We start from the raw sequence: 26,989 nt of genomic DNA, 5'->3' as shown, positions 1-26,989 counted from the left end.
AGGGAGTCTCAGCCTGTAGGTGAGGCTGGACGAGACCACCCAGGGAGGCGGGGGGTGGAAGAAGAGGGAACAAGGGGCGGAGGCACTGAGCCCCCCAGGCAGTTTGAGGAGGGAGGAACCATGAGAGGACCCCTCCCCAGGGGTGTCCCCAGGGGTGGCAGCTAGGAGGCTGCCAGGGCTGGCTTTTAGAGGCCGGCTCTCAGAGTGTCTTTGTGCTAATGGCTTGAACCAGTATTTTTCTTTTATTTTTTTATGAGCCTGTATTTGTTTTGAACCCATTTTTCCTTCTGCCTTGGGTTGCCTGCCGGAGTGAAAAGTCCTGGAAGTTTTGTTGGCCTACATGTGCTTCTGGTTTTGATGTGAGCCTTCTCACCGAAACCCGCTGCACCTTTTCCTTCACTGGTATGACCGCCCCCACCTTGGGCACAGAGAGGCCAGGCAGGGTGGCTGTGGACACACAGCTGCTTCGTGGCAGCACCAGGATGTGAACATGGGCGGCTTGGCTCTCTCCTGTTCTGAAAGCAGGACGCTGAACGAACCGCCTCACTCATCTTTCCACCTGAAAAGTCTCCCGTATTTCTAACTCCAGCTTCAGGGAGAAGCCACCGTTTCTGGTTTTATGGGGGATGGGAGTCAGCTTTAGAGTCACAGCCGGATTCGAATGTTGCCCGTTTGCCCCATAGCCTCGGGCAACGTGCTTCATCTCTTTCCGTCCTCTGTGTCCAGAATTGCTCAGATCACACGAGATCATTCATCTGTTCGTCTCTTCCTGAGCACTTCCTGGTTCTGGGGTGGCCGCGGGTCTGGGGGCAGAATGAGTCTCCTGTCTAGCCCTTGTGGCACAGAGACACACACAGTTAACTATTTGTGCTAAAGTGCTGGCAAGTTTGGGGAGCAAAGAGACCACAAAAAGAAAGGCCTTTGCCCCATGTTTGCATGTGTGCATGGGTATGTGTTGGGGGGTGGGAGCCGTGGTTCCGGAGGACTTCCTGGAGGAGAGGGCCTTTGAATGGGTGTGAATGAGCTAGCCCAAGCAGAGGAGTGGACCCAAGACCCCCCAGCCTGGTCGAGCTTCAGTTTCCAAAAGCCAGGTACAGAGGATACTTGACAGGTGTGCACACGTGTTCTGAGAGGTGAGAGGGGAAGCAGCGGATTTGGGTCCTGCAGGGGAGATGCTGGAGAGATGGGGCAGAAGGAGGATGGCCCGCATACCCACGGGGGTTGGTCCAGGAGGTCCCGTGAGCTGCCTGGAGGGAGCAGTGTGGAGTGGGCTTTTCTTCATCTTCTCAGGGGTGTGCCTTCTGGTCCTGTCTCTCGCCGCCTCCTTTCAGCTGGTTCTCTATCCAAGACCCTGTCTCTCTGCTGGGGGCTGATGTCCAGGGATGTGTGGGCACCAGCCGTTCTTATGCTGGGGACGGGACTGGAGCCATAAGAACAGCTTCAGCGCCCCCTGCTTCCTCCCGGGGAGGCTGGGGGCCTCAAGGAGGGAGATGGGTCAGTCCTCATCCTCGGCTGCAGAGGGACGCAGAGGCGCTGGGACACACCCAGGAACAGTCTCCTGGCATCTCCCTGGGTTGTCATCTCCTTGAAGACAGAGTCATGATTCTGGAGCCACACCCCAGGGTCAGAGAGAGCCTGGCACATGGAAGAGTCCTAAGAGGGGTGTCTGCTGGCTCCCCAGGCTTGGGAGGTGGGGGGGCCCTGCCGGGGGTGGGGATGGGCTGAGTCTGGCATGGTTCTCTCTGGTTGGAATTTCCCATTGGCATCTCATTGCAGCTCAGGCTTCCCAGTTATGCGGGTCCTGCACACCGTGGGGACCCCCGCCAGCTCTCTGCTGCAGCTTCAGGCAGTGCCATGCGGCAGCTGGGGTGCAAGCCTTGCTTTAACTCTTCATTTTCCCAAATGAGGGGATTAAAATAAAACCAAGTAGAGAGCTAACCAACCACCATCTCGTATCTCAGCATTCCATGGGTGTGAAGGGCATTCTGATGCCCCACATTTTGGAAGGACAAGGTCTCGGGATTCCATCTTTGTGGGTCTCATCCACGCAGTCAGATCACAGGGACCGGAGATGAAAACTGTGCTTTGCTGAGGTTTCTTCTTGAAGAGGGAAGTGACCCGAGGCAGAAGATTCCAGACTCGCCCGAAGATCCGCTTTTCTCTAAAGAGTGCTGCCTGCCCAGGACGGGCATTGAGTGTGTGGTGGACCAGTGAGTGTGTGGTGGACGTGAGTGAGTGGCGTTGCTCCCAGGGTTGGGGACCGAAGTAGCCGTGACGGCCTTGTCACTTCAGGTGCTCTCATGGCATGAGTTAGGAAGGTGGCTCAGACACGGAGGCTGTGCCTGAGGTTTCTTCCATTTGATACCCTTTGGGAGATGCTTTCAGGGTCTGCTGGTGGGAGTGGTGGGCCTGATGCCGTTGGCTGCTGCGGAAACCCTTGGTACCGGTGAGGTGTAGCAGCTGGTGGGGTTGACACCTCGGTTCTCTTCTTGCCTCTCGCCTGGTCTAGCCATGTGCCCTGCGACAGTGTGGGCCACGGCCTAGAATTCCGTCCCCCTTTCCCCTTCTGCCGATGGTGCTGAGTCCTTGCTGAGTGTGGTTGGGAGAAGTGATGCTGGCAGGGGGTTCTCCCATCACCTCCAGAAAGCAACAATAAGAGTTTGAAAGAAGGGTTTTTGTTTAATGTTCGGTGCTCAGCTCCCCAGAACAACAATTATGGGAAAGTTACCCAAAGTAATTTTGACCCAAGGATGCATACATAACTGATGTCCATAGGCTATAAGGAAAAATAACGTTTCGCACTCAACCTGGTTTCAGTGGAATAGCCAAGTTGGGGACCTTTAGAATCTGAAGACAAGGTGGATTGAAGATGTTCAAACCAGAGCTGTTTGTTCCTGTAGTGAAATATCAGAAGTGATGTAGATGCCCAGAGAGGGGGCATGGGCTGGAGACGAAGCTGCGTATCCTGGCATGGTGGCAGCAGCAGGAATTTAAGGGGTGAGCGGTGGAGGTGGGAGGGCTGTCTCCAAGGGGCCCTCCCGCGTGGGGCTGTTTCGAGGAAGACGGCAGTGTTCTGTCTGCTCTGACCTCAGCCGAGTCACTGTCCCACCTCGCCGTGGGCTCCCCGTGACCCCTCTGATGGGGGAGTGCTTGGAGGGGGCCACCTCCCACCCAAGGAGGGTGTGCTGACCCCCCGCTGGGAGTTCCAGCTCTGTGGCTTGGAGCATTCTGGGGACATTCCAAGTTTCTGGATTGAGGGAAGGACTTCACATTTTATTGTTCTACTGAGAATAAGCTTCAAAGTGCTCAGGGCTTCCCAGCGGGAATCATTTCCAAATGTTTCTGCAGCTTGGGGCACAAAGTTCTTGCCGTGCTGAGCCGGCTGCGGGAATCTGAGCCTTCTTTCCCCATGCTCGCCTTTTTCTGAGTTGAGGGATGTGTAGGAGCTGCCACTCGTACCCCAGCTGTTCTGCACCCTGGGACGGGGCCATGTTGCCCTCATTCCTCACGGGCCACAGCAAGCACAGTTCCTTTGTTCCTTTCGCGTGTCCTGCAGCCACTGTTTACTGGAGCTCCCTGTGTGCTCAGAACTTTATAAGCTCTCTCCTCAGCCACTCTACAAAGGTATCGTGAGCCCCCATTTTGCTGCCGAGGAAGCTGTGGTTCAGAGAGGTGAAGCGTCCTGCCCAGGGAGGGTCACAGAGCAAGCAAGCCCTGAACCTGGGATCGGATCCCAAGCCTATTCGGCTCCAAAGCTGATCCTCTTCCTACTCAACCCTGTCGCTGCCAAGGGCCAGCTTTGAGCTGAGGTCTGGAATGAGAAGCAGGCCTAGCTCTGCGTGGGTGGGAGGGCGAGGCAGACACATGTTGTCAATGGAGAGTTTGCTTCGGGTCGGGCTGCTGGCAGGCGGGCTACGGGAGGCGGGGAGAGACTGGATGGGGCAGGGGCGTTGGGCCAGGGCTGGAGGCGCTGTGAGAGCCGAAAGGAGCACGGCCGCAGGCGGGAGAGCTACGTGGGGCCCGCGGGGGTTGGGCTGAGGGTGGACAGCACAGGGGATATTGGCCTCCGCGTCCGGCCACGTGGCTGGTCACCGTCATCCTGCGAGTGAACCAGGGGCATCGTATCTGCGACACGTCAGGTCTGGCTTTTCGAGAAAACTTTTCTTAAAATCAGTTGGAGCAAACATGAAGGAAGGAAGGAGTGGGGCCCCTGGAGGTCATCCCCGCAACCGGAAGTCTCCCCGGTGGGGGGCACGCATTTGAGAAGCCAGTGACACTCATTTATTACTATCTGGGCCCCAGCCCACGGTGTCCCCCAGAGTCACCAAACAGCTTTCTGGGGGAGCGTGGACGGGGACAGCTGTGATGGGGAGGGGTCAAGTGGCTGTGGGCCGGCAAGCTTTGTTCTGGGATGGACCCTCACCCTTAATCAGCCCCCGGGGACTCCCGCTGCCGGGCGGGGGTCGGGCGGGTGGATCTGCTGCTCAGCGTTTCCCTGGAAGCTCGGGGACGGGGGTCCTGGGGTCAGTGTCAGGGGACTTGGCGAGGCCCTTGCTTCTTCTGGCTCAGAAAGTGGCCGGTCCCTCTGCCGCAACAGGGATGGACCTGGAGATGGTCAGGCAGGCAGGAGGAGAAATACCACGTGACATCCCTTGTATGTGGGTCTGAAAAGAAATGATACAGACGAACTTACGAAGCGGGAAGACACTTAGACTTACAAAACAGATTTGTGGTTGCCAGGGGGAAGGGATAGCTAGGGGCTTTGGGAAGCTCTTGTACACACTGCTCTGTTTAAGATGGATATCAGGAAAGACATTACACGTGGAACTCTGCTCAGAGTTATGTGCCAGCCTGGATGGGAGAAGGATTTGCGGGAGCATGAATGCGTGTTTATGTATGGCTGAGTCCCTTCGCTGCTCGCTTGAAAGTACCACAGCATTGTTAATTGGCTATACCTCAATTCAAAATGTTTTTGGTGTTAAAAAATAAATGAATAAAAAACAATTTAAGAGGAAATGGCCTGTCCAGCCTCTGGCTCTTCACACCAGCATGGACCACACTCACTGGGTCTCCTGGGGGTGACCACTTGCTGCCTCAGAGCTCCAGGCACAGTTTGTCCCCAGAGGCGGTCGAGGTGGGCATGGGCAGGTCGTCACAGCCGGTGTTACTGGACACACTGGCCTCAAGCGGAGTCCAGGAGTGGCCGTCTCTTCTGGGGCCACCTCGAGGGCTGGGCCTTAGAAGGATGGTGAGCTCAAGCAGAACACCCAAGGCCCTTGGTGCCAGGAAGCGGTGCCAAGCGTGGTGGGGTTTACCCCATGTAGTGTGTGAAAGCTAGGCATGAGAAAGTGTGTTCCATAAAGTCCAGTTTTGAAATGTCCTGCCCAGAGGTGACCTTCTGCCTGGGTGCAGAGGCGGTTGTCCCTCTCACCCGCTCCTGGCCGTGGAAGGAACTGGGGCTGAGGGCACCTTGGTGCCAGGTGGCTCCTCCCTTTGGTAACCATGGGGTCCTCTCCTTCCATGAGCCGGGGGGCGCATCAGGGGGCAGCCTGAGCTGCGGATGGAAGGCTGGGTGCCCAGCGCAGCCGTGAGGGCATGGGTGTGCCAGCAGCCATCTTTCCTTTTTGTAAGCAAAGAGGCAAATCTGTGACAAGTCTGGGGCAGAAACCGTCACCAGCTTCAGTTCTGAGGCCCTAGCAAGTGGCAGTGATGGTTAAATGAGAACGCAGAGTGGGTCTCAGAAATGCAGGCTCCTTGCTTCTCCCTGGAGCCAGTTGGCTGCAATTGAGGCCCCCCGGATTTCCGTTCCCTCCCCTGGGTGCCCTCCCCCTGGGTGTTCACTTTCCACTCTCCGGGGAAGCCTTCCTTGGTTGTCCCAGTTTGGGGGACTCTCCAGGCCTCCTCCATTCTGCACTGTTATCTTTAGTGAGACAAACCGTAGAGTGAGACAAACCGTCTCTGACCCCTGCAGGAGCGGGGTCGGTCGTGTCCTGGATGCCCTGAGCACCGGGCTGTCCGTGTCCCCAGCCTCTGGCCCCGGGGCAGCGATCCTGGGTGCTGAGCCACAGCCCTGAAGCACTGTTTTGGGAAGATCGTGGTTGAGGTGTCAGGCCTTTCCAGGAGGGGCACGCTCCTGGGACTCCCAGCCCCAGCCCCGGTGGAGTTTTCAGGCCGTGCTTGTCGAGTGACTAAGGGTGCTTCAGCATCAGCCTGGGATGTTGTGAGGTGGTGTCCAGATGGTGCGGCCGGGAGGGGGTCGCCCTTGGCCTCCCGAGGGAGGCTGCCCATCCCAGGGGCCCTGGGGGGCGTGGTGAGTCGCCTGCCGCCTGTCACCCTGTTCTCCTTCCTGCACAGCGGGCGCAGACGTCTCCATGGAGGCTTGCTGTGCAGATGGACATCGAATGGCCTCGGAGCATAGGGCCTGCTCGCTGCCCTACACCTCGGAATCCAAGGAATGCAGGTATGTCTGCCAGCACTTCACCAGAAGAGCGCTCCTCTAAACAAAAGCAGGAGAGGAAGGGAGGGTGCGTGGCAGACCCTCCGGGGGGAGGCACCAGGGCCAGGTTGTGGGTTGGGGGGTGCAGTGGGCTGCTGACCCCTGCCTCCCCTCCTCCTCTGTGCCCCCATGGTCCTCGTACGTGCCTCTGCTCACCCTTCCCCCGCCTCCCTGGCATTATCGGGGCATCCTGACATTTCACCAGGCTGCACGCAAGGAGATCTGGGTTTGCAGCCCTCGATGCCACAGGTGGGCACTGTGACCAAGTCACCCAGAAAGAGGGTGGTTACTGGGGGCAGGTGAGGTCATGTGATCTCAAAGCACTGGAAGTGCTTTGCCAGTAAAAACACGGCCGCTTTCAGACCCCAACACCCAGACGAGCCAGTCCCAGAGCGAAAGTTCTCCTAGGCTGTTGTCCACTTTATGCGGTAGCCAACGTCTGGATCAACTGTGTTTATTCCTCTCTCTCTAAATTAACTCAAGCTCCTTCAAAGTTTTGGGAGGACGTAAGCTTAGAATGGGCTTCCGTGGTGGCTCAACGGTACAGAATCTGCCTGCAGTGTAAGAGACCCTGGTTCGATCCCTGGATTGGGAAGATCCCCTGGAGAAGGAAATGGCAACCTACTCCAGTAATCTTGCCTGGAGAATCCCCATGAACAGAGGAGCCTGACAGGACTGAGGCGACTGAACACCTGACTGGAAGCTTAGAATAAATGATAAAGACATGTCATGTCGATCATCACTGTCAATATAATATACAAATAATAACAAGTCTTTAGGAAGCACCTACTTTGTGCTTAGGCATTTGCTGCCCAGCATCTCGTTTAACTCTGTTACTGACCCATTTTACAGATGAGAAAACTGAGCTTTCCCCAGAGTGCTCAGCTGGAGGCATTAGGACTTGGATCCAGATCTGCTTGCCTGGGGAGCAGAGGTCGGGAGGCAAGGGTATGAACACGTTCCATCACGTGCCATCCGTTCATGCTCTCTGCCCCTGATCCGAGCCAAAGCAGCTTTGACCTGGGGGTGCCGGGTGGAGAGCTGCCACAGACAGAAAGAATGTGCAGAGGGGGGCTCGTCCGCCTCATTCTGGAGTCTTGCATTTGTGTTGGCATTGAGTATTGAGAGGCTGCTGCCTGCCAGCAGTGACGGAGGATGTAAAGCTCCATTGAGGAAATTCTTGAAAAGTCGAAAGCATTATAGACCAAACAAGGGAGGGAGAGAAGAGGGCACTCGGATTGTCTGAACTGAGGGGGAGACCGTGCCATGAGGATTTACGGCGCGTCTGATGAGTGAGAGCTGAGATCTTGGCGTGAGGCTTCGCACTAGAAATGTCAGAGGGTGGCGGGCAGTTCGTGGCGAAGCTAGCCAGTGAGCGCCAAACATTTTGTTTACAGACTGGGCCCAGAAAGGCAGACAGGCCCTGGGGACCCATTGGGCTGGCTTTCAGGCTGTGTGACTTGAGCCAGCTTGGACCCTCGGTTTTCCCAAATGTTAAAGCAGGACAGTGATGATGACTGAGAGGAGGGAAGCAGCTGGGACCACCACCCTAGGCAGGAGAGTGTACTCATCTGCTCAGGCCACCAGCACAGAGACCTCTGCCCGGGCTCCTTAAACCACAGACTTTTACTGTCTCAGAGCCTGAAGACAGCTGTCTGAGATCCTAGTTCCTCCTGACGCCTCCCTCCTGGGCTTGGAGGTGCCACCTTCTCCCCACATCCTCATGTCTTTTCCTCTCTCTGTGTTTCTGTCCTAGTCTTTCTTTTTTAAAAAAACATTTTTATTAAAAAAAACTTTTTTTTGGCTGCAGCTCGCAGCATGCAGGATCTTAGCTCCCCAACCAAGGCTCAGACCTGTGCTCCCTGTAGAGGAAGAACAGAATCTTATCCACTGGGCTGCCAGGGAAGTCCCCACGAGTTCAGTGTTATCATTTTTAATGAAGGGAGAGAAGGGAGAGAGCAGGTCAGAAATCAAATCTGGCTTAAGAGGGTGCTCTTACCAGTTAAAGGGTACAGGAAACAAGAACCACCAGCCACCTGGTAACTCAATAATTCCAGTGTTATTTTTCTCCTTCAAGGTGGCATTGTGCCAGGCCCTCCAGTTTTAGGTTTTCATTCATTTGGCAAATCTTGATTGATCCTTGGTGCTATTCTAAGCTCAGGGTGAGGAGAATGGGATTGCATAGGTGGGCAGGCCCCAGGCCGAGCCCTCCTGGGCAGAGCTGGGGGAGGAAGGCACCCAAGTTCTGTGGTGCCCAAGAAGCCCAGGGTTGACACACTGGTAGGTGAGAGGATCGGAGAGGACTGCAGGGGCCCTGGCGCCTCCCAGCACACATGGGTTCTAGCCGGGCATGTGTGGCTTCTGCCCAAGCCTCTAACACATGGCACATTTGGGGGTGATCAGGAGAAACGGCAGATGATGTTTGAATTCAAGCATCGCCCTGCATTCTAGTCTCAACTAAATATGGTTGGCCTTGGGACCCAAATCTGGTGGTGGTGGTTTAGTCGCTCAACTGTGTCCAACTTTTGTGACCCCATGGAATAAAGCCCGCCAGGCTCCTCCGTCCGTGGGATTCTCCAGGCAAGAATACTGGAGTGGGTTGCCATTTCCTTCTCCAGGGGATCTTCCCGACCCAGGAATTGAACCTGGGTCTCCTCCATTGCAGGCAGATTCTTTACTGACTGAGCTATGAGGGAAGCCCAAATATAAATTTGCCTAAAACTTTGGGTTGAATGCAGCCCCTGAGGGAATTTGGATCCACATGGAGTTTGCAAGTGGTGCTAGTCGTAAAAAATAGAGAGCCCGTCTGCCAGTGCAGGAGACCTAAGGGACGCAGGCTCACTCCCTGGGTCAGGAAGATCCCCTGGAGGAGGAAATGGCAACCCACTCCAGTATTCTTGCCTGGAGAATCCCACGGACAGAAGGGCCTGGTGGGCTATAGTCCATAAGATTGCAAAGGGTCAGACATGACTGAGTTGACTTAGCATGTTAGCATGGAGTCGAAGCCTAAAGCAGATCCTGAGCTGATGTTTCTCAATCCACCAGTCACTCTCTGAACCCCTTCATTTATTTCACAAATTGTATTGAGGCTCTCCTGGAGGAAATGGCGATAAATCAATGAACAAAATGAGCAAAATGTCTTTGGAGGATGCAGATGATGACATGGTAAAGTCTCTGGTTTGTAAGAAGGCACGAGGAGTCATGGGAAAGGAAAGCCCAGGGACAAGAGGCCGGTCTCCTGATCAGAGTGGGTTTACAATTTCAGATCGACATGTTTGAGGGCACCTTGCTGAGAATGGGTGTCTCACCAGGGCCTGAAGGAGGCAAGCAAGCCAGCTAGGTGAATGCAAGATTGCTTGTCCAAGTCAAAGGGCAGTAAGGGGAGAGCAGCTCCGAATCTGCCTGCAACGCAGGAGACTCTGATTCGATCCCTGGGTCAGGAAGATCCCTGGAGGAAGAAATGGTAACCCACTCTAGTATTCTTGCCTGGGAAATCCCTCAGACAGAGGAGCCTGACAGGCTATAGTCCATGGGGTTGCAAAGAGGTGGACATGACTGAGCGATTAAACCGCTGTCCGGCTCTCTGGATGCCCAGCTCTGGCCCAAGCCCACCAGCACAGAGCGTCATAACTGCTGCCCTGGAAGGACCCCAGTGTGGGAAGCTGTGCCTACCCTCCAGGACATCCCTCTCATCCCCGAAGCCCCTGCATGGGCCTGGCACACAGTAGGGCTGCAAACAAAAATTTTTTTAATTGCAGTAAAATGTACATAATACTCAGTCGTGTCCAACTCTTTGTGGCTCCCTGGACTGTAACCCTCCAGGCTCCTCTGCCCATGGAATTTTCCAGGCACAAATACTGGAGTCAGACACGACTGAGCGACTTCAGTTTCACTTTTCACTTTCATGCGTTGGAGAAGGAAATGGCAACCCACTCCAGTGTTCTTGCCTGGAGAATCCCAGGGACGACAGAGTCTGGTGGGCTACTGTCTATGGGGTCGCACAGAGTTGGACATGACTGATGCAACTTAGCAGCAGCAGCAGCAGGGTCCCTCATACAAGTGGAATCACAGTATTTATCCTTTTGTGTCTGGCTTCTTTCACTTAGCTCTCTGTCCTCAGAGTTTCTCCACCTTGTAACGTGTTCGGGTTTCTTCCTGGTCGAGGCTGTGTTCAGCTCCTGCGTATGCACAGACCACACTTGGCTTGTCTGTTCCTCGATGGATCTTGGGTTGCTCCCATCTTCTGGCAGTTATGAATCACGCTGCCGTGAACCTAGGTGTGCCAACATCTGAGTCAACTGCTTTCTATCCTTTTGGGTTTATACCCAGAGTTGGGATCCCTGGACCCTATGCTCATTGTGTCTAAAATTTTTTGAGGAACTGCCACGCTGTACCATCTAACACTCCCACCCACAGAGCATGAGGGTTCCCACTCGTTTTTTCTCTGTTCAGCAGTAAACATCTTTGAATGAGCAGATAGTTGGACGCACATCTGTTTGCTCTCCCTAACAATTTGCTGGTTATTTGCAAATTCACCAAGGGCAGGAGCGAATGTGTGGTAACAGAGTATAGGCATGTTTCATTTTCTTGTGCTTCAAAGGTTGGGATTTTTTTTTTTTTTTTACAAATTGAAGGTTTGTGGTGATTCCATGTTGTCAAATGATGGCTAGCATTTTTTAGCAATGATGATTTTTATTAAGGTATGTATTACTTTCTAGAGATAACGCTACTGCACACTTCATGGGCTGCAGTACAGTGCAAGCGTAACTTTTATATGCTCCAAGAAACTAGAGAATTTGTGTGACTCACTTTACCCTGGTGGTCTGGAACTAAACCTGCAGTCTATCTCTGTGTGTATTGACAGATCCAGGCTGGAGCCCATGGCCAGTTCTAGAAGTGCATGAGAAGCTGGGTGAGGAGCTCCAGCCCCACAGAGTGGAGGCTGGGGCCAAGGCCGCCTGGCCAGCCACACAGGGAGGCTGGTGGGGCCCCACCCTCTCCGGTGCAGCGCAGGCCTGGCAGCTCTTCCTGCCCTTGTTGGCAACCCTAGAGCCAGGGTTCTCCGCGGTCTGGGGGGAGCCACACCTGTAATCACACACCTCTTGCTCCCTCACCTCCCTGCCCTCCCTGCCTGGAGCTGTGTCTGAGGGACCACCTCTGGCAGATCCACCTCGAGGACCTTCTTCCTGGAGACCCTAGCAGGGCTAGGAGATGGGGGTGCGGCGGCCCAGGCTCACTGTTGCTACCATCCATCACTCTTGGCTGTGGCAGCCTCCTGTGCCTCGCCCGAGCTATTTCCTCTGATTCTGGAACCTGGGGAGATGTGTATTAATAAAGGATGAGAGGGTCCAGACCTGAGCCAGCCCTCATCTATTTTTTAAAATTTGTTTTTAAAAAAACAAAAAACAAAAAACAATTCAATTCGCTGTGCCGGATCTTGTTGCAGCATGTGGGATCTTTAGTTGTAGCACGTGGGGTCTAGTTCCCTGACCAGGTATTGAACCCTTGTCTCCTGCGTTGGGAGCACAGAGTCAGCCACAGGACCACCAGGAAAATCCTAGCCATAATCTGGTTTGTGTTATAAATAGCTGGGAAGTTTCTCTGGATGAGGGTCAGCGCTCAAGAGAGATGAATCGGCCTCTCGAAACCACTCCCAGACACCACCCTGCATTCGGTCTCTAACTAAACACTGTTGAGCACCTTCCGTATGTGGGTGTTGCGTGTGTATCTCGGTGTGTCTGTGGATGAGCGGCAGGGGTGGGGGAAGGAGGGGGACCCTCAAATGTGACAGGGCTGCCATGCCCAAGGGCCTACTGCTCCCAGGCCCTGGGTACACCTGGCAGACCGCCCCCCCCCCCCCCGCAGAGCCCCTGGCACATCCCACACCCTCTGCCCACAGGATGGTTCAGGAGCAGTGTTGCCAAAACCAGCTGGAGGAGCTGCACTGCGCCACGGGCATCAACCTGGCCAACGAGCAGGACAGCTGCGCCGCGCCGCGCGGCGACAACACCAGCCTCGAGGCCATGTTTGTGAAGGTGAGGACCCGGCCCTCCTGGCGCAGCCGTCCCTTCTGCAGTCCGAGGCCTGGGACACTCTCCTCCCTGCACCCGAACTCAGGCAGCCTTTCCCTCTGAGCAGCAGGGTGTGCATAGCCCCGGGGGCTGGAAGGGCCACTCAAGTCTCCCCACCAGCTCCAGTTTACCCAGTAAACTCTGGGCAACACCCCAGAGTTACAGCATGCGGGGTCTAGTTCCCTGAACAGAGATTGAACCCGAACCCTCTGCATTGGGTGCACAGACTCTCACCTCTGCAGCCCAGGCCCCTTCCAGCACTGGGAAATGGGGATGAGGTGACCCAGCCCTGCCCTGAAGACTGCCAGCAGGAGTCCCCAACCTCTGGACCGCGGACCGGTACCTCCTGTTGGATCAGCGGCGGCATCAGATTAGATGTAGAGTGTACAGTAATCGTAGTGCGCTTGAATCACCCCAAAACCATCCTCCACCCCAGTTCGTGGAAAAACTGTCTTCCATGAAACCGGCCTCCAGTGCTGAAAAGGTTGGGGACCCCTGACTGCCAGTCCCAGGGCTTCAAACAGACGCAGAGGTCAGAGCATGGGTTACCTGACTCAGGGCCTTCTGAACCCTCAATTCAAGGTAGGCATCCCCACCTGCCCCAGGAGGCCTTGAAACGTCTCTGCTCTCCCCAGGTAGTCAGAGTTCAGAACGGGCCCCTACATATGCCTCTGAGAACGCGTGACCTCCATAACTGCCCTAGAAGAAAAGACTGAGGTTCAGAGAGGCCCACACTCCAAAGACCTCTCAGCAAGGGTCCTTTCGAGATCAGCAGTGAGGCAGCTCTGGGAGTGGGGTCATCTGGCCCAGAGGGAGCCCTGTCCAGACGGTCAGCGATGAGTGGATGTCATGCACCCTTGACTCCAGGTCCAGGCCAGGTCCCCGGGGCCTCCGTCCCTGTGGGAGGCCTGCATCTTTGCACGGATGTAGAGAGGTTCCTGAGAGCGTTCCGAGGTCTGGAAACTGCAAATAAACTAGGCTGTCTCTCCCTTACCACTTACCAAGGGAGAAAAACAGCCCGACCAGGAGGAGCTCAAGTTTGGAAAGTTAATTAACCTGGTCATCTGGGTTTCTGGTGGAGGTGCCAGGTGACGACACTGAATTCCCTGGAAGAAAGATTTCCTGTTCCCCATTAGGAACCCATGAAGTAATTTCAAGGAGCGAGAATTGGAATGAAGTCTGGATTCCGGGAGGGGGAGTGGGGCTCCTTTCTGGGGCGCGTCTTTTCACACAGAGTGGGCTGTGGAGGCATATTCCACGTCAAGGAGTAAGGGGGTCCAGTGCTCCTCTGCCCACCCTCCGCCTTTGTGGGCTTTTCATGGGAGGAGGCTGGGGGCAGGGGAGTGGGAGCTGGTCAGGGGGGTTCCTGGGAGCTGGGACCTGAGATGCTTAAAGCCACCCTCCCAGAAAGGGGGCTCTGCCTGGGTCCTCAGACTTCAGAGAAAGGCCTGGAACATTCTCACAGGTGTGGAAACCGATCGCCTCGGCCGATGAGCTGTTTGTGTTTCCGGCAAGTATAACTCGGGACGTATGAGATGGAGGAGGTCTCTGGGGCTCTGCTCTTTCTGGAGAATGCGAGACCCTCAGCCTCCATGAAGCTCAGGCAAAACCACCTCCCCCGCTCCTGCCACAGACCTTTGGAACGTTCTGTGCCTTTCTTAGAATGATGACTGAAATGGAACTTTTCATGTGCCAGGGGTGGATACTGTTTCTGGGCTTCAGATGTGACTTTGGGGACTGCTGGGGTAGACAGGTAACAGTGGCAACTCTGTTCCTCCCCTGCTGACCCATCTTGAGGTTCTCTTCCTGCGGTCTGAACCACCCTGACTGGGGTGAGGAGGAGGAGACAGGTGTATATTCATTGTTCCAGGCGTGGTAGAGAAATCTCAGAGCGCGCAGAAGGCATGGGCCCTTAGGGAGCCCGTGTGGGAGCCCCAGGGGCCCTGCTGGACTGGCTGGGACCTGGTGGGGTAGTCAGGTGTCATGGAGCGTGTGCTGGGATCAGCCCCTTTAAGGCAGGACCTATGAGGTTCTGGGGGCAGCAAGCCTTGGGCTCAGCCGGCTTTGCTATTTCCTGGCAGCGTTACGAAAAGGCAGCCGAGTCAGGCATGTGTCTTCCCCGTCTGGGGAGAATTACCACGGGGGGATGAGGGGTCCGTGGGATCTGCTGTGCCGCGGGTCTGGCTTCTCCACCAAGAGTCTCTGCCTGTGTTTGCAGAGGTGCTGCCATTGCTGCCTGCTGGGGCGGGCGGCCCAGGCCCAGGGCCAGAGCTGTGAGTACAGCCTCATGGTTGGCTACCAGTGTGGGCTGGTCTTCCGGGCGTGCTGCGTCAAGGGCCAGGAGACGGCAGACTTTGCCCCAGGGGACGGCGGGGACCTCCAAGAAACAGGTAAGTCCCCCTTTTCTTCCCTCTGGGGCAGGGCAGTCAGTCGAGGTTACTTAGAGAAGCAGAAGCAATAGGGTGTGGGGAGAGAGGGAGAGAAGGGTTTAAGACATTGGCTCACACAACTAGGGGGGCTGGCAGGTTTGAAACCTGCAGGCTGTGTATGCAGGCCAGACCCCCAGGAGAGCACTGATCTTCTGGCTCAAGTTGGAAGGCCGTCTGCTAGCAGAGTTCCTTCTTGCTTTGGGGAGGCCAGTCCTTCTCTTAAGGCCTTCACCTGATTGGATGAGGCCCACCCACTTGATGGAGGGCAGTCTGCTTTATTCAAAGTCCGCTGATTTAAGGGTCAGTCTCATCTAAAACATACTACCATCCCCGCTGTGTCCAGACTGGTGCTGGATCAAATATCTGAGTACTGTAGCCCCACCAGGTGGACACCTAAAACTGGCCGTCCCGGGTGGTGTGGGCTTGTGCGTTGGCCGTTGCCTTAACTCTGCAGAGACCGGTTCTGGCTGTCAGAGCAGGTTCGTGCTTCTCACTGTCCTGGAGGGAAACCAAGGGCTTGGAATCTGGGCTCTGACGAATCTGTGCTCATGTCCCTGTCCTGACGTGTTTGGGGCGAACTGATGGGTCCAGGTCTCAGTTTCCTCATCTGTGAAATGGGGATGCCTACAGTCCTACTTACTCGGGTTGCTGGGGTGAAATGGGAGAAGCAGTATATGGCGTTTGCCATGACAGTTCGTCTCATCCCTCTAGCCGCCTCGGGCAGCATAGGAGGCTGGCCGCGCTCTTGTTTACCGTGTTTCACAGATGAGGTCCTGGCATTCAAGGTCACGTGGCCAACACACAGGGGAGGCAGAACTCTGGCCTTCTGATGCTGGGCCAGTGCCCTTTCTCCATCTGGAGACATGTAAACAAGAGGCTGGGGGCACCGCTCATTAATAGCAGGCTGTGAGCATTCAGACGTAGATATTTATTCAGTGTAGGGGCAAGTGACCCCCCAAAGCAGCTTCAAGACAGCTCCCAGCTGTATTTCCATCAGTTTAGCTCCCCACCCTCCATTTGTCTGAAGCCACGTCAATCCTGAAGCCTTGGGGCATGGTTCAGTTACACGGTTCAGGAAACTTCTCGGTCGTCTAATCATCTCTTCCACTTATGCAATGGTTTCCTGTGCCATAATGGAAACAGCCCTGGAAAATTTCAGGCGTCTGCTCTGCCCCAAGCTTGCTGCCTGCCTGGGACCTTTGCCTTCTCAGTCTGAGCTCCGTCTGCCCTCTGTTCAACGTGGGGAAGGGGCAGGGAGCAGGTCAAAGGAAGAGCTCACAGGCCAGTGCTCCCTAAGCCAGGCCGTCCGTTCCCGTGGCTTTGGGGTCCCGGGTCAAGTGACCCATCTTTCATTCTTTGTTTTGACTTCTCAAGTCCAGGACTCCGTCGTGCAGCTGACTTCAGATATCTTAGTCATAAAGGGGGACTGGAACCACGTTCTGGCTCCCTCCTTGACTTTTGAAATCAGAGATGACATTTTCACTTTAAACAAACTCAGATTCTTCACCCTGGTGGAGACTTTCTCCTGTGTCTCCAGGGGGGACTTTTGTTGATTTATATCTCGGTTCGTTAATGGTCTCTGAGCTTTTCTGTTGCTCCGGATGTCTTATTTCTCCCTTGCCTTTCATCTGCTTCATTTCTTGCCCCAGACTTTCCTCGGTATCTTTGTGAGGACTTCCCTGTGTTCCCTCCCCACTCAGACACAGACCTGCCTTCCTGTCTTGTGCTGACGTTTACTGTGGGCCTACTGTGTGCTACCACGGGGTCACATGGGGGGCCCATAGTCCAGTACCGGCCTGAGGTAAAATAAGTACAGGAATGGACAGTAAGCCTTTAAAAACTTCTCTAAGCATTTGATATAGAGTAACTCATGTCTGGGTGTCCCGGGTGGCTCCGATGGTAAAGAATTGTCCTGCAGTGCAGGGGATCCAGGTTCTATCTGTCGGTCGGGAAGATCCCCTGGAGAAGGAAATGGCAACCCACTCCAGTGTTCTTGCCTGGAGAATCCTGTGGACAGACAAGCCAAGCAGACTACAGTCCATGGGTTGCAAAGAGTCGGACACAGCTGAGCGACTGACACACACATATACACAGATCTGTTTCATCTAAATATAAAATTGGGATTTGTGTCTGTTTTCTTAACCTTCTTTTTCTAATAAGTTGTATTATGAGTTGTTGAAGTGTTGTTATCTTCAATATTGTTATTGTTATATCAAAGTCTAAGATGGGGCAAAGAACCCTGTTCTTTTGGGTAGAGCTCTGCTGGGGTGTATCTTGGTTACACCCATTCTACAGATTGGGCGACTGAAGTTGCAAGAAGCTTAGATTCCAGATTCCTCTTCTCACATTCTTTGCCCAGCATACTAGCCCCCAAAGAATGCTGTGGAAATCTTGATAACTTCATCACCCAGGTAGCAGTTTCTCACAAATGCCCCTGGCCCTTGTTGCCGTGAACCCTCTAGAGGACGGTTCCCATCACCCTGGCCTGTGCCTGGACATGGCAGGGACTTGGGCTTTGCCAGGATATAATGCCAAGTGAATGAAGGGTCCCCAAATCAAACCTTCTTTTTTCTCCTCTCTCTTTTTAGCTTCTAGTAGGGTTGGTTTACAGTGTTGTGTTCATTTCTGCTGCACAGCCCAGTGATTCTGTTACGCATATACGGGCGTTCTTCTTCATATGCTCTTCCGTTATGGTTTATCGCGGGATGTGGAATGCAGTCCCTGGGCTGCACAGCAGGACCCTGTTGTTCGTTCTATCTGTAATCGCTTTCATCTGCTAACCCCAGCCTCCAGCCCATGCCTCACCAAGGCCCTCTCCTGTGGCAGCCACCGGTCTGTTCTGTTTGTGAGACTGTCTGTTTCATAGATAGGCTCGTTTGAGTCATGTTTTAGATCCCATAAATAAGAGAGAGCATATGGTATTTGTCCTTCTCTTTCTGACTCACTTCACTCAGTGTGACCGTCTCTTGTTTAGTCGTGAAGTCGTGTCCGACTCATTTGCGACTCTGTACTGTAGCCTGCCAGGCTCCTCTGTCCATAGGATTCTCCAGGCAAGAGTACTGGAGTGGGTTGCCATTTCCTTCTCCAGGGGATCTTCCCGACCCAGGGATCCCAATTCTTCACCACTGGGCCACCAGGGAAGCCCTGCGATCACCTCTTGTTCAGTCTCTCAGTCGTGTCTGACTTTTTGCAACCCCACGGACGGCAGCACGCCAGGCTTCCCTGTCCATCACTAACTCCCAGAGATTGCTCAAACTCATGTCCATTGAGTCGGTGATGCCATCCAACCATCTCATCCTCTGTCCTCCCCTCTCCTCCTGCCTGCAATCTTTCCCAGCATCAGGGTCTTTTCTAGTGAGTCAGTTCTTTGCATTAGGTGACCAAAGTATTGAAACTTCAGCTTCAATACCAGTCCTTCCAATGAATATTGAGGATTGATTTCCTTTTGGATTGACTGGTTTGATCTTGCTGTCCAAGGGACTCTCAAGAGTCTTTTCCAACACCACAGTTGGAAAGCATCAGTTCTTCAGCATTTGGCCTTCTTTGTACTCCATCTCCACATCCATACATTACTACTGGAAAAATCATAATTTTGACTCTATGGACCTTTGTTGGCAAAGTGATGTCTCACTTTTAAATACATTTGTCTAGGTTTTTCATAACTATTTTTCCAAAGAGCAAGCAGTCACCATCTGCATTGATTTTGGAGCCCCTCCAAAAAATGATCTCTGACACTATTTCCATGTTTTCCCCATCTATTTGTCATGAAGTGATGAAACCAGATGCCGCGATCTTCGTTTTTTGAGTGTTGAGTTTTAAGCCATCTTTTTCCACTCTCCTCTTTCACCTTCATCAAGAGGCTCTTTAGTTCCTCTTCTCTTTCTGCCATTAATGATCATCTCTGCTGCTAAGTTGCTAAGTCACTTCAGTCGTGTCCGATTCTGTGCGACGCCATAGATGGCAGCCCACCAGGCTCCCCCGTCCCTGGGATTCTCCAGGCAAGAACACTGGAGTGGGTTGCCATTTCCTTCTCCAATGCAGGAAAGTGAAAAGTGAAAGTGAAGTCGCTCAGTCGTGTCCGACTCTTAGCGACCCCATAGACTGCAGCCTTCCAGGCTCCTCTGTCCATGGGATTTTCCAGGCAAGAGTACTGGAGTGGGGTGCCATTGCCTTTGCATCCAAATTAACCATTCTGAGCAAAGGTGCTCCCAGCCTCCCAACCTGGAGATGAAACACACCCTAAAGGTCTCTTGCTTAGTTTCTTCCTAGGTGAAAAGTTTTTGAATTATTTAGGGACCCTTCCCATATTTTAATGTGAAAGTGAAAGTGTCCAACTCTTGCGACACCATGGACTGTAGCCCGCCATGCTCCTCTGTCCATGGGGTTCTCCAGGCAAGAATACTGGAGTGGATTGGCATTTCCTTCTCCAGGGTGTTTTTCCGACCCAGGGATCAAATCCAGGTCTCCCACAATGCAGCCAGATTCTTTACCCAGACGAGCCACAAGGGAAGCCTTCCTGTGTCCTTTTGCATAGTTAGTGTCTATACATTATGTTATATTGAAATTTACTGCAGAATTACTAATGTGTGTGTTTTCACTGAGGTCTGGTTTTCCAGTGTGGGTGTATCATGCTCTCGCATGTATGTGTTTTAGAAGACACGGGAAGGTAGAAGGAAGAGGAAATCAACACAGAGATGGACGCTGTTCCCACTGGGTCGCATTTCCTTTCCGCCTTTTTTCTGTCTTTCTTCGCTTCTCTCCGGTAGGCGCGGCTGCACTGAGGAGACCCTGGATTTGTGCTTTCCCACCCAGCCTTGTAATGTGATGGCTGCTGAACTGCGATGGAGTTGTGTTCACTGTCATTCCATCTTGCGGAGGCTTCCATCAGCAGGGGGCTTGGTTTTCAAGTTGTCTAGGGATTCCTGGGTGTAACCATCCAAGTTAAAAGGGCGAACGCGTTTCCTTTATGTCAGAACTGCCAGAGCAATACCACCCTTTTAAATTAGGGCCCTGGCCCCCCACTGCGTCACTCTTTGTTCTACTGCCCTGTTGAATCTCTTTTAAAAACATTTTTATTTATTTATTTGACTTCAGTGGGTCTTAGTTTCAGCATGCAAGATCTTTTAGTTCTGACATGTGAACGCTTCGTTGCATCTTGTGGGATCTAGTTCCCTGCTCAGGGATTAAACTTGGGCCCCCTGCGCTGGGAGGGCAGAGTCTTAGCCACCGGACCACCCCCTCTGTTGAATCTTTTTATTAAGGGGGAGGGGCCTTGTCTGTGCCAAGTGCTTCACCCTGAGAGCAGGTGCTCAGACACCTTTGTTGAGCAAGCCGAGAGTGACTATGGATGACTGGCACTAAATTGAGCTTTGCAGGCCAAGTGCATGAAATCTGTGTCTTTGCTTCCTGGGGCTGCCCTAGTAAGGCTTCGCAGACTTGGGGGGCTTAAACAACAGAGATATTGTCTCCCAGCCTGGAGGCCAGAAGTCCGAGACCATGGTGTCGGTAGGGCTGGGCCTTCCGAGTATCTCCCCCAGTATCCCTTGGCTTGGAGATGCCTGTCTTCTCCCTGTTTCTCCACTCCCTTTTCCTCTGCGTATCTGCCACTGAGTCCAAATATCCCCTTTTTGTAAAGACACTCGTCTTTGGATTAGGGCCCCCTCTCATGACCTCATCTTAACCTGATCATCTGCAGTGACCCTTCTCTAAAATAAGATCACGTTCCCAGACACTGGGGGTTAGGACTTCACATCGTCTGTTGGGGGGAGGTGGGACCCACAGTCCGACCGGTAACAGTAAGCTTTCACCAGGCACATTGCCTTGTCTGGAGGGTGTGACTGAGTTTATAGCAGGGCTGTGGTTGCATTTGTGGAAATATTCAAGTAGTGTGGACACCATGGCCGCACTCGGCATTGTGTGGGCGACTAAGGCCCTCGTGCTGCTGCCGTTTCTGTTATAATAGATCTTTTAGAGATGTAGCGACATTTTGTTTTGTAAGTGTGACTCTGCTTTTCAAAAGGATGAAATGAACACTGAGCTGTTTATAAGAAGACGTACAGACAGGCATTAGCTGCCTGATATTTACAAGAAGAGAAAACATTTGGAGTGGCCTGTGTGCTCTTGTGGGTGTGGACCGCCACGTGGACAGCGTGTGCACAAACGTGTCTTTGCCTCTTTCCCCTTAGCTAAGGTTTCTGAGATGGAGGAGGAACAAGAGGACCCCTACCTGAATGACCGCTGCCGAGGTGAGCCCTGCGCCTCCCCGGGGCCGGCTGGTAGATAACGAGGCCCAAGGGAGGGTCATGCTAATCTCTCTGGGAGCTGACCTCAGGCTCTGCTCGGGCTCACTCAGATTCACCCGAGACATGCCCTTTGGCTGGGAGTCAGCTGCAGGTCCCGGCCACCCGCACTCCTGGAGTCCTTCCCTCCCTCTCCTCCTCACTGGGATTTGGTAGGCGAGTGGGGGAGAGGGTGGGCTTGTAGCGAAGAAGCTAGCGTTCAAAGCCCTTTCATCACGGCTCACAGACTCTGTGGGTGACTCTGGGGGGGGTCACTCTGCACAGGGACCGCCAAGGCTGGGGGCCCCTTAAGGGATGGGGGTGAGTGTTACTTCATTTTCTGGCCTGGCGCTCCAGCTGTACCATCTGTAATATCCATTTGTCTCATAAGAGCAATGCTTTCAAATTTAAAGTCAGTGGGGCCTTACAGTGTTCTTTTCCGTAAGATAAGACTTTATTTCTCATGACGGAACATTCCTACACGTCTGGACTGGCAGGTCTGCTCCCCGAGGACATTTAGTGACTTGCCTTATGGTTGGGCTTTAATTAGGGAGCCAGTTTAATCACAAAATAAGGCAGTCTGTTACAATGACACTTGGCACTGAGGCCCCGGGTGGGGGAAGGGAGAGAAGAGAGCCCAGAAAGACCGGTAATCTTCCCTGGGGGGCGTGTGTGTGGGGGGTCTTCCTGGAGGAGGGGGGCGGATAGCTGGTTTGCAGTGGGCCACGGTGGACTAGCCAGAGAAGTGACGTGGGTGGGGGGAGTTGCGGCAACTGGAGCGGAGACTTGAAAACCCGCAGCAGCTGGGCCCTCGTGGGTAGTGGGATGGAGGAGGGGCAGGGGACAGGAAGAGGGGAAGAGGCTGGACAAGTGGGCAGGCCGTGCAGGCCCTGGGCAGCAGTCCGAACTTCATTTCGTGGAATCTTTGTCTGGTGGAGGTTTGTCCCTGTGAAATTAGTTCTTTGAGCATCTCGCTAGCCGCCCTGTGGGAAGTGTGGTTGGAGGGTTGGGTACCAGGGATGCTCAGAGAGCCAGGTGAGTGAGTGGCCGGAACTGAAGCAGTGGCAGTGGAAATGGGGGAGGGGGCCCCGCACGCCCCTCCATCTGTCAGATCAGGGCCAGACCTTGGGGGACTCCCATGGGAAGGGGCTGCTGTGAAGGCTGCAGTGGGCTCCAGCCTGGGGAGCCTGCCTTTCTGCATCAGTCCACCTTGAGGACACTTCCTCTGGCCCCATCCAAACAAAGAGAAAGCATCAGGAGGTCCCCGGGTGTGCCGAGCCTCTGCTCACATTTGCTCTGGTTCCAGGCGGTGGGCCCTGCAAGCAGCAGTGCCGGGACACAGGGGAGGAAGTTGTCTGCTCCTGCTTTGTGGGGTACCAGCTGCTCCCCGACGGCGTCTCCTGTGAAGGTAAATGTCGTCGTGCTCCGAGAGCCTCTGCCTCCGCTTGACACCCGGGCAGGGCCCGCTGTGCACAACTCGGGGCCCTGTTCGTAGGTGAGCTACGGCCCAGGACCAGCTTTCCAGCATCCCGCAGCCACGGCTCTCAGTCAGGAGAATGTGAACACCAGGCTGGGAAAAGTGGACGGGCTTGGGGTCTGACTGGGCTCTGAGTCCAGGATCTGCTGAGTGGCCCTGGGGGCATGCCCAGCCTCTCTTGGTTCCTCATCTGTGAGACGGGGGAGATGGAGGGAGGGGACAGCCCTGACAGGGAGGTCTCTAGGGTCACACGACTCCAGTTCAGGGCCTGGAGCTCGCTTAGCAGATGCTCAGAAGGAGCAATAGATCTGAAATAGATCAGCCGGGGAGAGAAACCATTGCTTTTGCTTTGCTCTGGTGGGGAGCGCCCAGGGCTCCACTCCGGTACAGAGCGTGACTATCACAGGCCTGGGGGACTTGATGGATGCAGAGAACTGACCCCACTCTGCTTCCTGGTCCATTCCTTCTTATGAAACGTCAGAATCGGTCGTGCTTGCCGATTACTCCTGCGTTGCCTGTGTCTCTCCTAGATGTCAACGAGTGCATCAAGGGCAGCCAAAACTGCCGGCTCGGAGAAACCTGCATCAATACAGTGGGCTCTTTCCGCTGCCAGCGTGACAGCAGCTGCGGGACTGGCTATGAGCTCACAGAGGACAATGACTGCAAAGGTACGACAGGCGCCGAGGCGCAGAGCCTCACCCCCGGGAGTAGGTGTGATGTGATGAGAAAGTGGCTTGGGGGGTCCAGGGCTCCATGTGCTGGGTCCCCCAGTGACCGCCTGGGGCACCGGCCAACCCTGTCACTCGTGAAGATTTAGCTGCTTTACCGTCATGCTGAGTTAAGGACAGTGGAGAGTTTGGGTTTCTGAAAAGGCTCAAAGCACGATCATTTAAAAACAAGACCAGGGCTGTTCCTGGCCTTCCAGTGGTTGGGGCTTGGCCTTCCAGTGCAAGAAGGTACCAGTTCCGAACCTGGTCAGAGAGCTCATATCTCACATGCCTTGTGGCCAAACTACCAGAACACATAAAAGGGAAGCAATATTGTAACAATTTAAGAGTAAAGACTTCAAGACAATTTAAAAATAACAAGACCCGAGATGAATTTCAGGTGCTCGCATGTGCTTTCTGCTCCCATCCCTCCCATTTTTTTTTTTTTTTTTGCGCAACAGCTGCCGTCCATCTGATTCCAGGCTCCCTTGAAGTTCAAAGCATATTCCCTTCCGCTGCGTAAAAAGCATGACATTTTTGGCTGCTGGCTTTTCCCCGCCAAACCATAGATGTTATTTGGCAGATAAGCCTTTGATGAGGATCTGTTAGAACATACTTTTCTGCTGAGGGTTTCCAACCCTTCGGAACGACAAAACCACTTGTGTAAAAATGTTGGTTGAATTATGAGGGTAACTCAAAAGCAAGTCACACCCTCCTGACGTCTGAGGGCCTTTGGGCGAGCTCGGTGCTCCCCACCCCTGCAGACTCACTGGGCGGCTTGGACCACGAGAACCCAGGGTCCCCGCCAGCTGAGTATACACTTTTGAACATCTGACAGCCCATGAACTTCAAGGGAAGGGCAGCCAACATGTTCAGTCATGACAATCACCATTGTTAATATTTGGGATATTGCAAGGACTGAAGAATGAATAAGTTTATAGGCACTGTGTTTATTGCCACTAAGATCATCATCGCTTTATAATCTAAAACTAAACATGTGCTTAGCCTGAAATGAAAACCAAACCAAACCAAACCACCTATTGCCAGGAAAATGTCTGGGTTATTTATTATATAACAGAAAATTTGCATCATAAGAGCCTTGGGGGGATAGTCAGAGTTTTAAGTCTTTAGCAACCCGAGCCCTGTTTGGCTAAGGCTCTTGTTGTATGTGACCTCTTTATTGGAATGTTTTGGGTTATAGTCTGAGTAATGAGCATTTAAAGAAAAAAAAAAAAAGCTTTCTTGTGATTTTAAAGTGTTGTAAGATGCTTCCGGCAGGACTCTTGCTAACAATTTCCTTTTTTTATGACGTACCAGATATTGACGAGTGTGAGAGTGGTATTCATAACTGCCTCCCCGATTTTATCTGTCAGAATACTCTGGGATCCTTCCGCTGCAGACCCAAGCTACAGTGCAAGAACGGCTTTATACAAGATGCTCTAGGCAGCTGTATTGGTAAGACGCTGCTGCCAGGGCCCCCGGGGTCCGCCGGGCAGGGGGCCGTCCAGTCACGGCCCTGTCTCTAGAAGGCGGGGCGCTGCACAGGGTAGACAGAACAGGGGTCGGCAAGCTTCTTCTATAAAAGGCTGGACAATGAATTGTGCATGGCAGGCCGTGTGGTCTCTGTCGCAACTCCTCTGCTCTGCAGGTTGTAGCTGGAAAGCAGCCATGGTTATGTAAACAAGTGGGCAGGGCTGTGTCCCAATAAAGCTTTATTTACAAGCACAGGCGACAGGCCGTGTTGGGCCCCAGGGTTCTAATTTAGCAATTTCCGATTCAGACAAAAGAGCTTGAGTTTTGAAATCAGAAACACTGGTGTTGAACTGAGTGTGTGTGTGCGTGCGTGCTAAATCACTTCTGTTGTCTCCGACTCTTTGCGACCCCATGGACCCCACCAGGCTCCTCTGTCCGTGGAATTCTCCTGGCGAGAATACTGGAGTGGGTTGCCATTTCCTTCTCTAGAGGGTCTTCCCGACGCAGGGATTGAAACCACGTCTCTTATGTTTCCTGGATTGGCAGGCGGGTTCCTTACCATTAGCGCCACCTGGGAGCCCCAGGGAAGCCCTCAATAGTTTTAAACACTACTGCCCTGGGACCAGCCCAGGAGACAGGAGGTGGGCCTGCTTTCTCCTGCAGTTGCCACCTGGCCAGATCACTGCATGCTCTTGGTATTTGAGTCCAGGTCTGCCAACTGTCCTTGCCCTCTGCCCCAGCAGAAGATTCTGGGTCCTCCCCTGAGGTCAGACAGACGTCCCCCTGGATGTGAGCTGCAGGTGCCACCAGCCAGAACCCATGCTGCTGGGGCTGCCCTGTTACCCCCTGGAAAGGCTGGCAGTGCCACGACAAGGGACGGGACTTTCTATCTTGTGTCTGTCTCACGCTCTTGCAGATAAATCTGCATCGATCTTTGATTTGGCATGGTGGTTTGGATTGAAAGCCCTGCCCCCTTTTATTGCCATCCCAGGATATTTACAGAGAAACAGCAGCAGCCGCCCCTTAGGATGGGGGTGATTTTATCTGCAGCCAACCCCAGTCTTTGTTCCTGAAACAAATTTGCCCCCTTTTCACGGGAGGCGTCTGTGTGGTGGGGGCCTCAGCTTGGCTACACTGGCCCCTCGCCAGCCCCCAGCCCACGGAGCTGTTGTCACGCAAAGAAGGGGGCCGGGGAGCAGGAGGCAGACCGCTCTCCCCGGGCCAAGAGGGGGAGGGGCCTGCCCAGACTTTCAGGGGGCTCCCGGGGGGCTCCGTGGAAGACGGCATCTGTCGGGGTTGGAAACCCTGACTCATGGCAAAATCAGCCCGAGCTCCACATAGAAGGAGCATTTGCAAGTCTCAACTTAGCCCTGGTTTCCCACTCCCCACCCGCGCCCTGGTTTGAGGGTGCAGCTCTGTGCCAGGGGAGGGGCCAGAGTGGGAGCCGGGGACCCAGGACTGACCGCAGCCCAGCGCCCCCCACCCCCTGAACTTGGGTCTTCAGAGGTCCTAGAGGGGTCTCTCTTTTTGTGTGCCCATGATCCTTGCAACCAAGTTCAGGAGCTTTTCTTTTTAAAAATTCCTATTTATTTCAAAAGTTTTGTCCTTCTTTATTTGTAAAAAAGCGAGCAAAACCCAAAGGTAGGAAGGGACAGCTTCTCCCCTGCTCGGCAGTGCCTGTGAGTCCTAGGCTTTTGTTTCTATTTAAAGTGGGGCCAGACAGTTCTGCCACTTGCTTTTTTTTTTTTTGACCTACTGATGTGTTTTAATATCATTGCATGTCAGTACCTTTATGTCATCTTTTTATCGTGCCAAACAAACCTTCACAAGGAGAAGCTGAATCAAGGAAAAAGGAGATGTCAGGATGATTCGGGGCCAGGCAGCCCCTCTCTGCCCCGCCGTGCTCCTGGGTTCCCTGCTCGCACACTGCCGGGAGGCCACCCTCCCTCCCGCAGGACACGGTGACCTGTGCTGGGAAACTCTGACCTCGAGTGTAACCAGAGCCATCTTCCTGGGGCTTCTGGAGTCAGCCCTGGGCCCCAGGAGCCTGTCAGTTCC

The 26,989-nt window shown here is 53.8% G+C and overlaps 1 protein-coding gene across 2 annotated transcripts in view; it reads left to right on the top strand.

The window, feature by feature from the left end:
- The window catches only part of FBLN1 (fibulin 1), an 81,510-nt gene that overhangs the window by 6,757 nt on the left and 47,764 nt on the right, over positions 1-26,989 (top strand). For both annotated transcript variants that reach the window (XM_040234549.1, XM_040234550.1), the window contains exons 2-8: positions 6,355-6,460; positions 12,396-12,531; positions 14,786-14,957; positions 21,182-21,241; positions 22,581-22,682; positions 23,282-23,419; positions 24,776-24,913. In XM_040234549.1, coding sequence (XP_040090483.1) covers positions 6,355-6,460; positions 12,396-12,531; positions 14,786-14,957; positions 21,182-21,241; positions 22,581-22,682; positions 23,282-23,419; positions 24,776-24,913 — 852 coding nt within the window. The remainder of the gene's footprint in view (positions 1-6,354; positions 6,461-12,395; positions 12,532-14,785; positions 14,958-21,181; positions 21,242-22,580; positions 22,683-23,281; positions 23,420-24,775; positions 24,914-26,989) is intronic.

This window comes from Oryx dammah, unplaced genomic scaffold (assembly GCF_014754425.2).
Source record: "Oryx dammah isolate SB20612 unplaced genomic scaffold, SCBI_Odam_1.1 HiC_scaffold_29, whole genome shotgun sequence".
NCBI classification, from domain to species: Eukaryota; Metazoa; Chordata; class Mammalia; order Artiodactyla; family Bovidae; genus Oryx; species Oryx dammah.
Note: the sequence above shows the minus strand (reverse complement) of the source record. Positions and strands in the feature narration are given on the sequence as shown.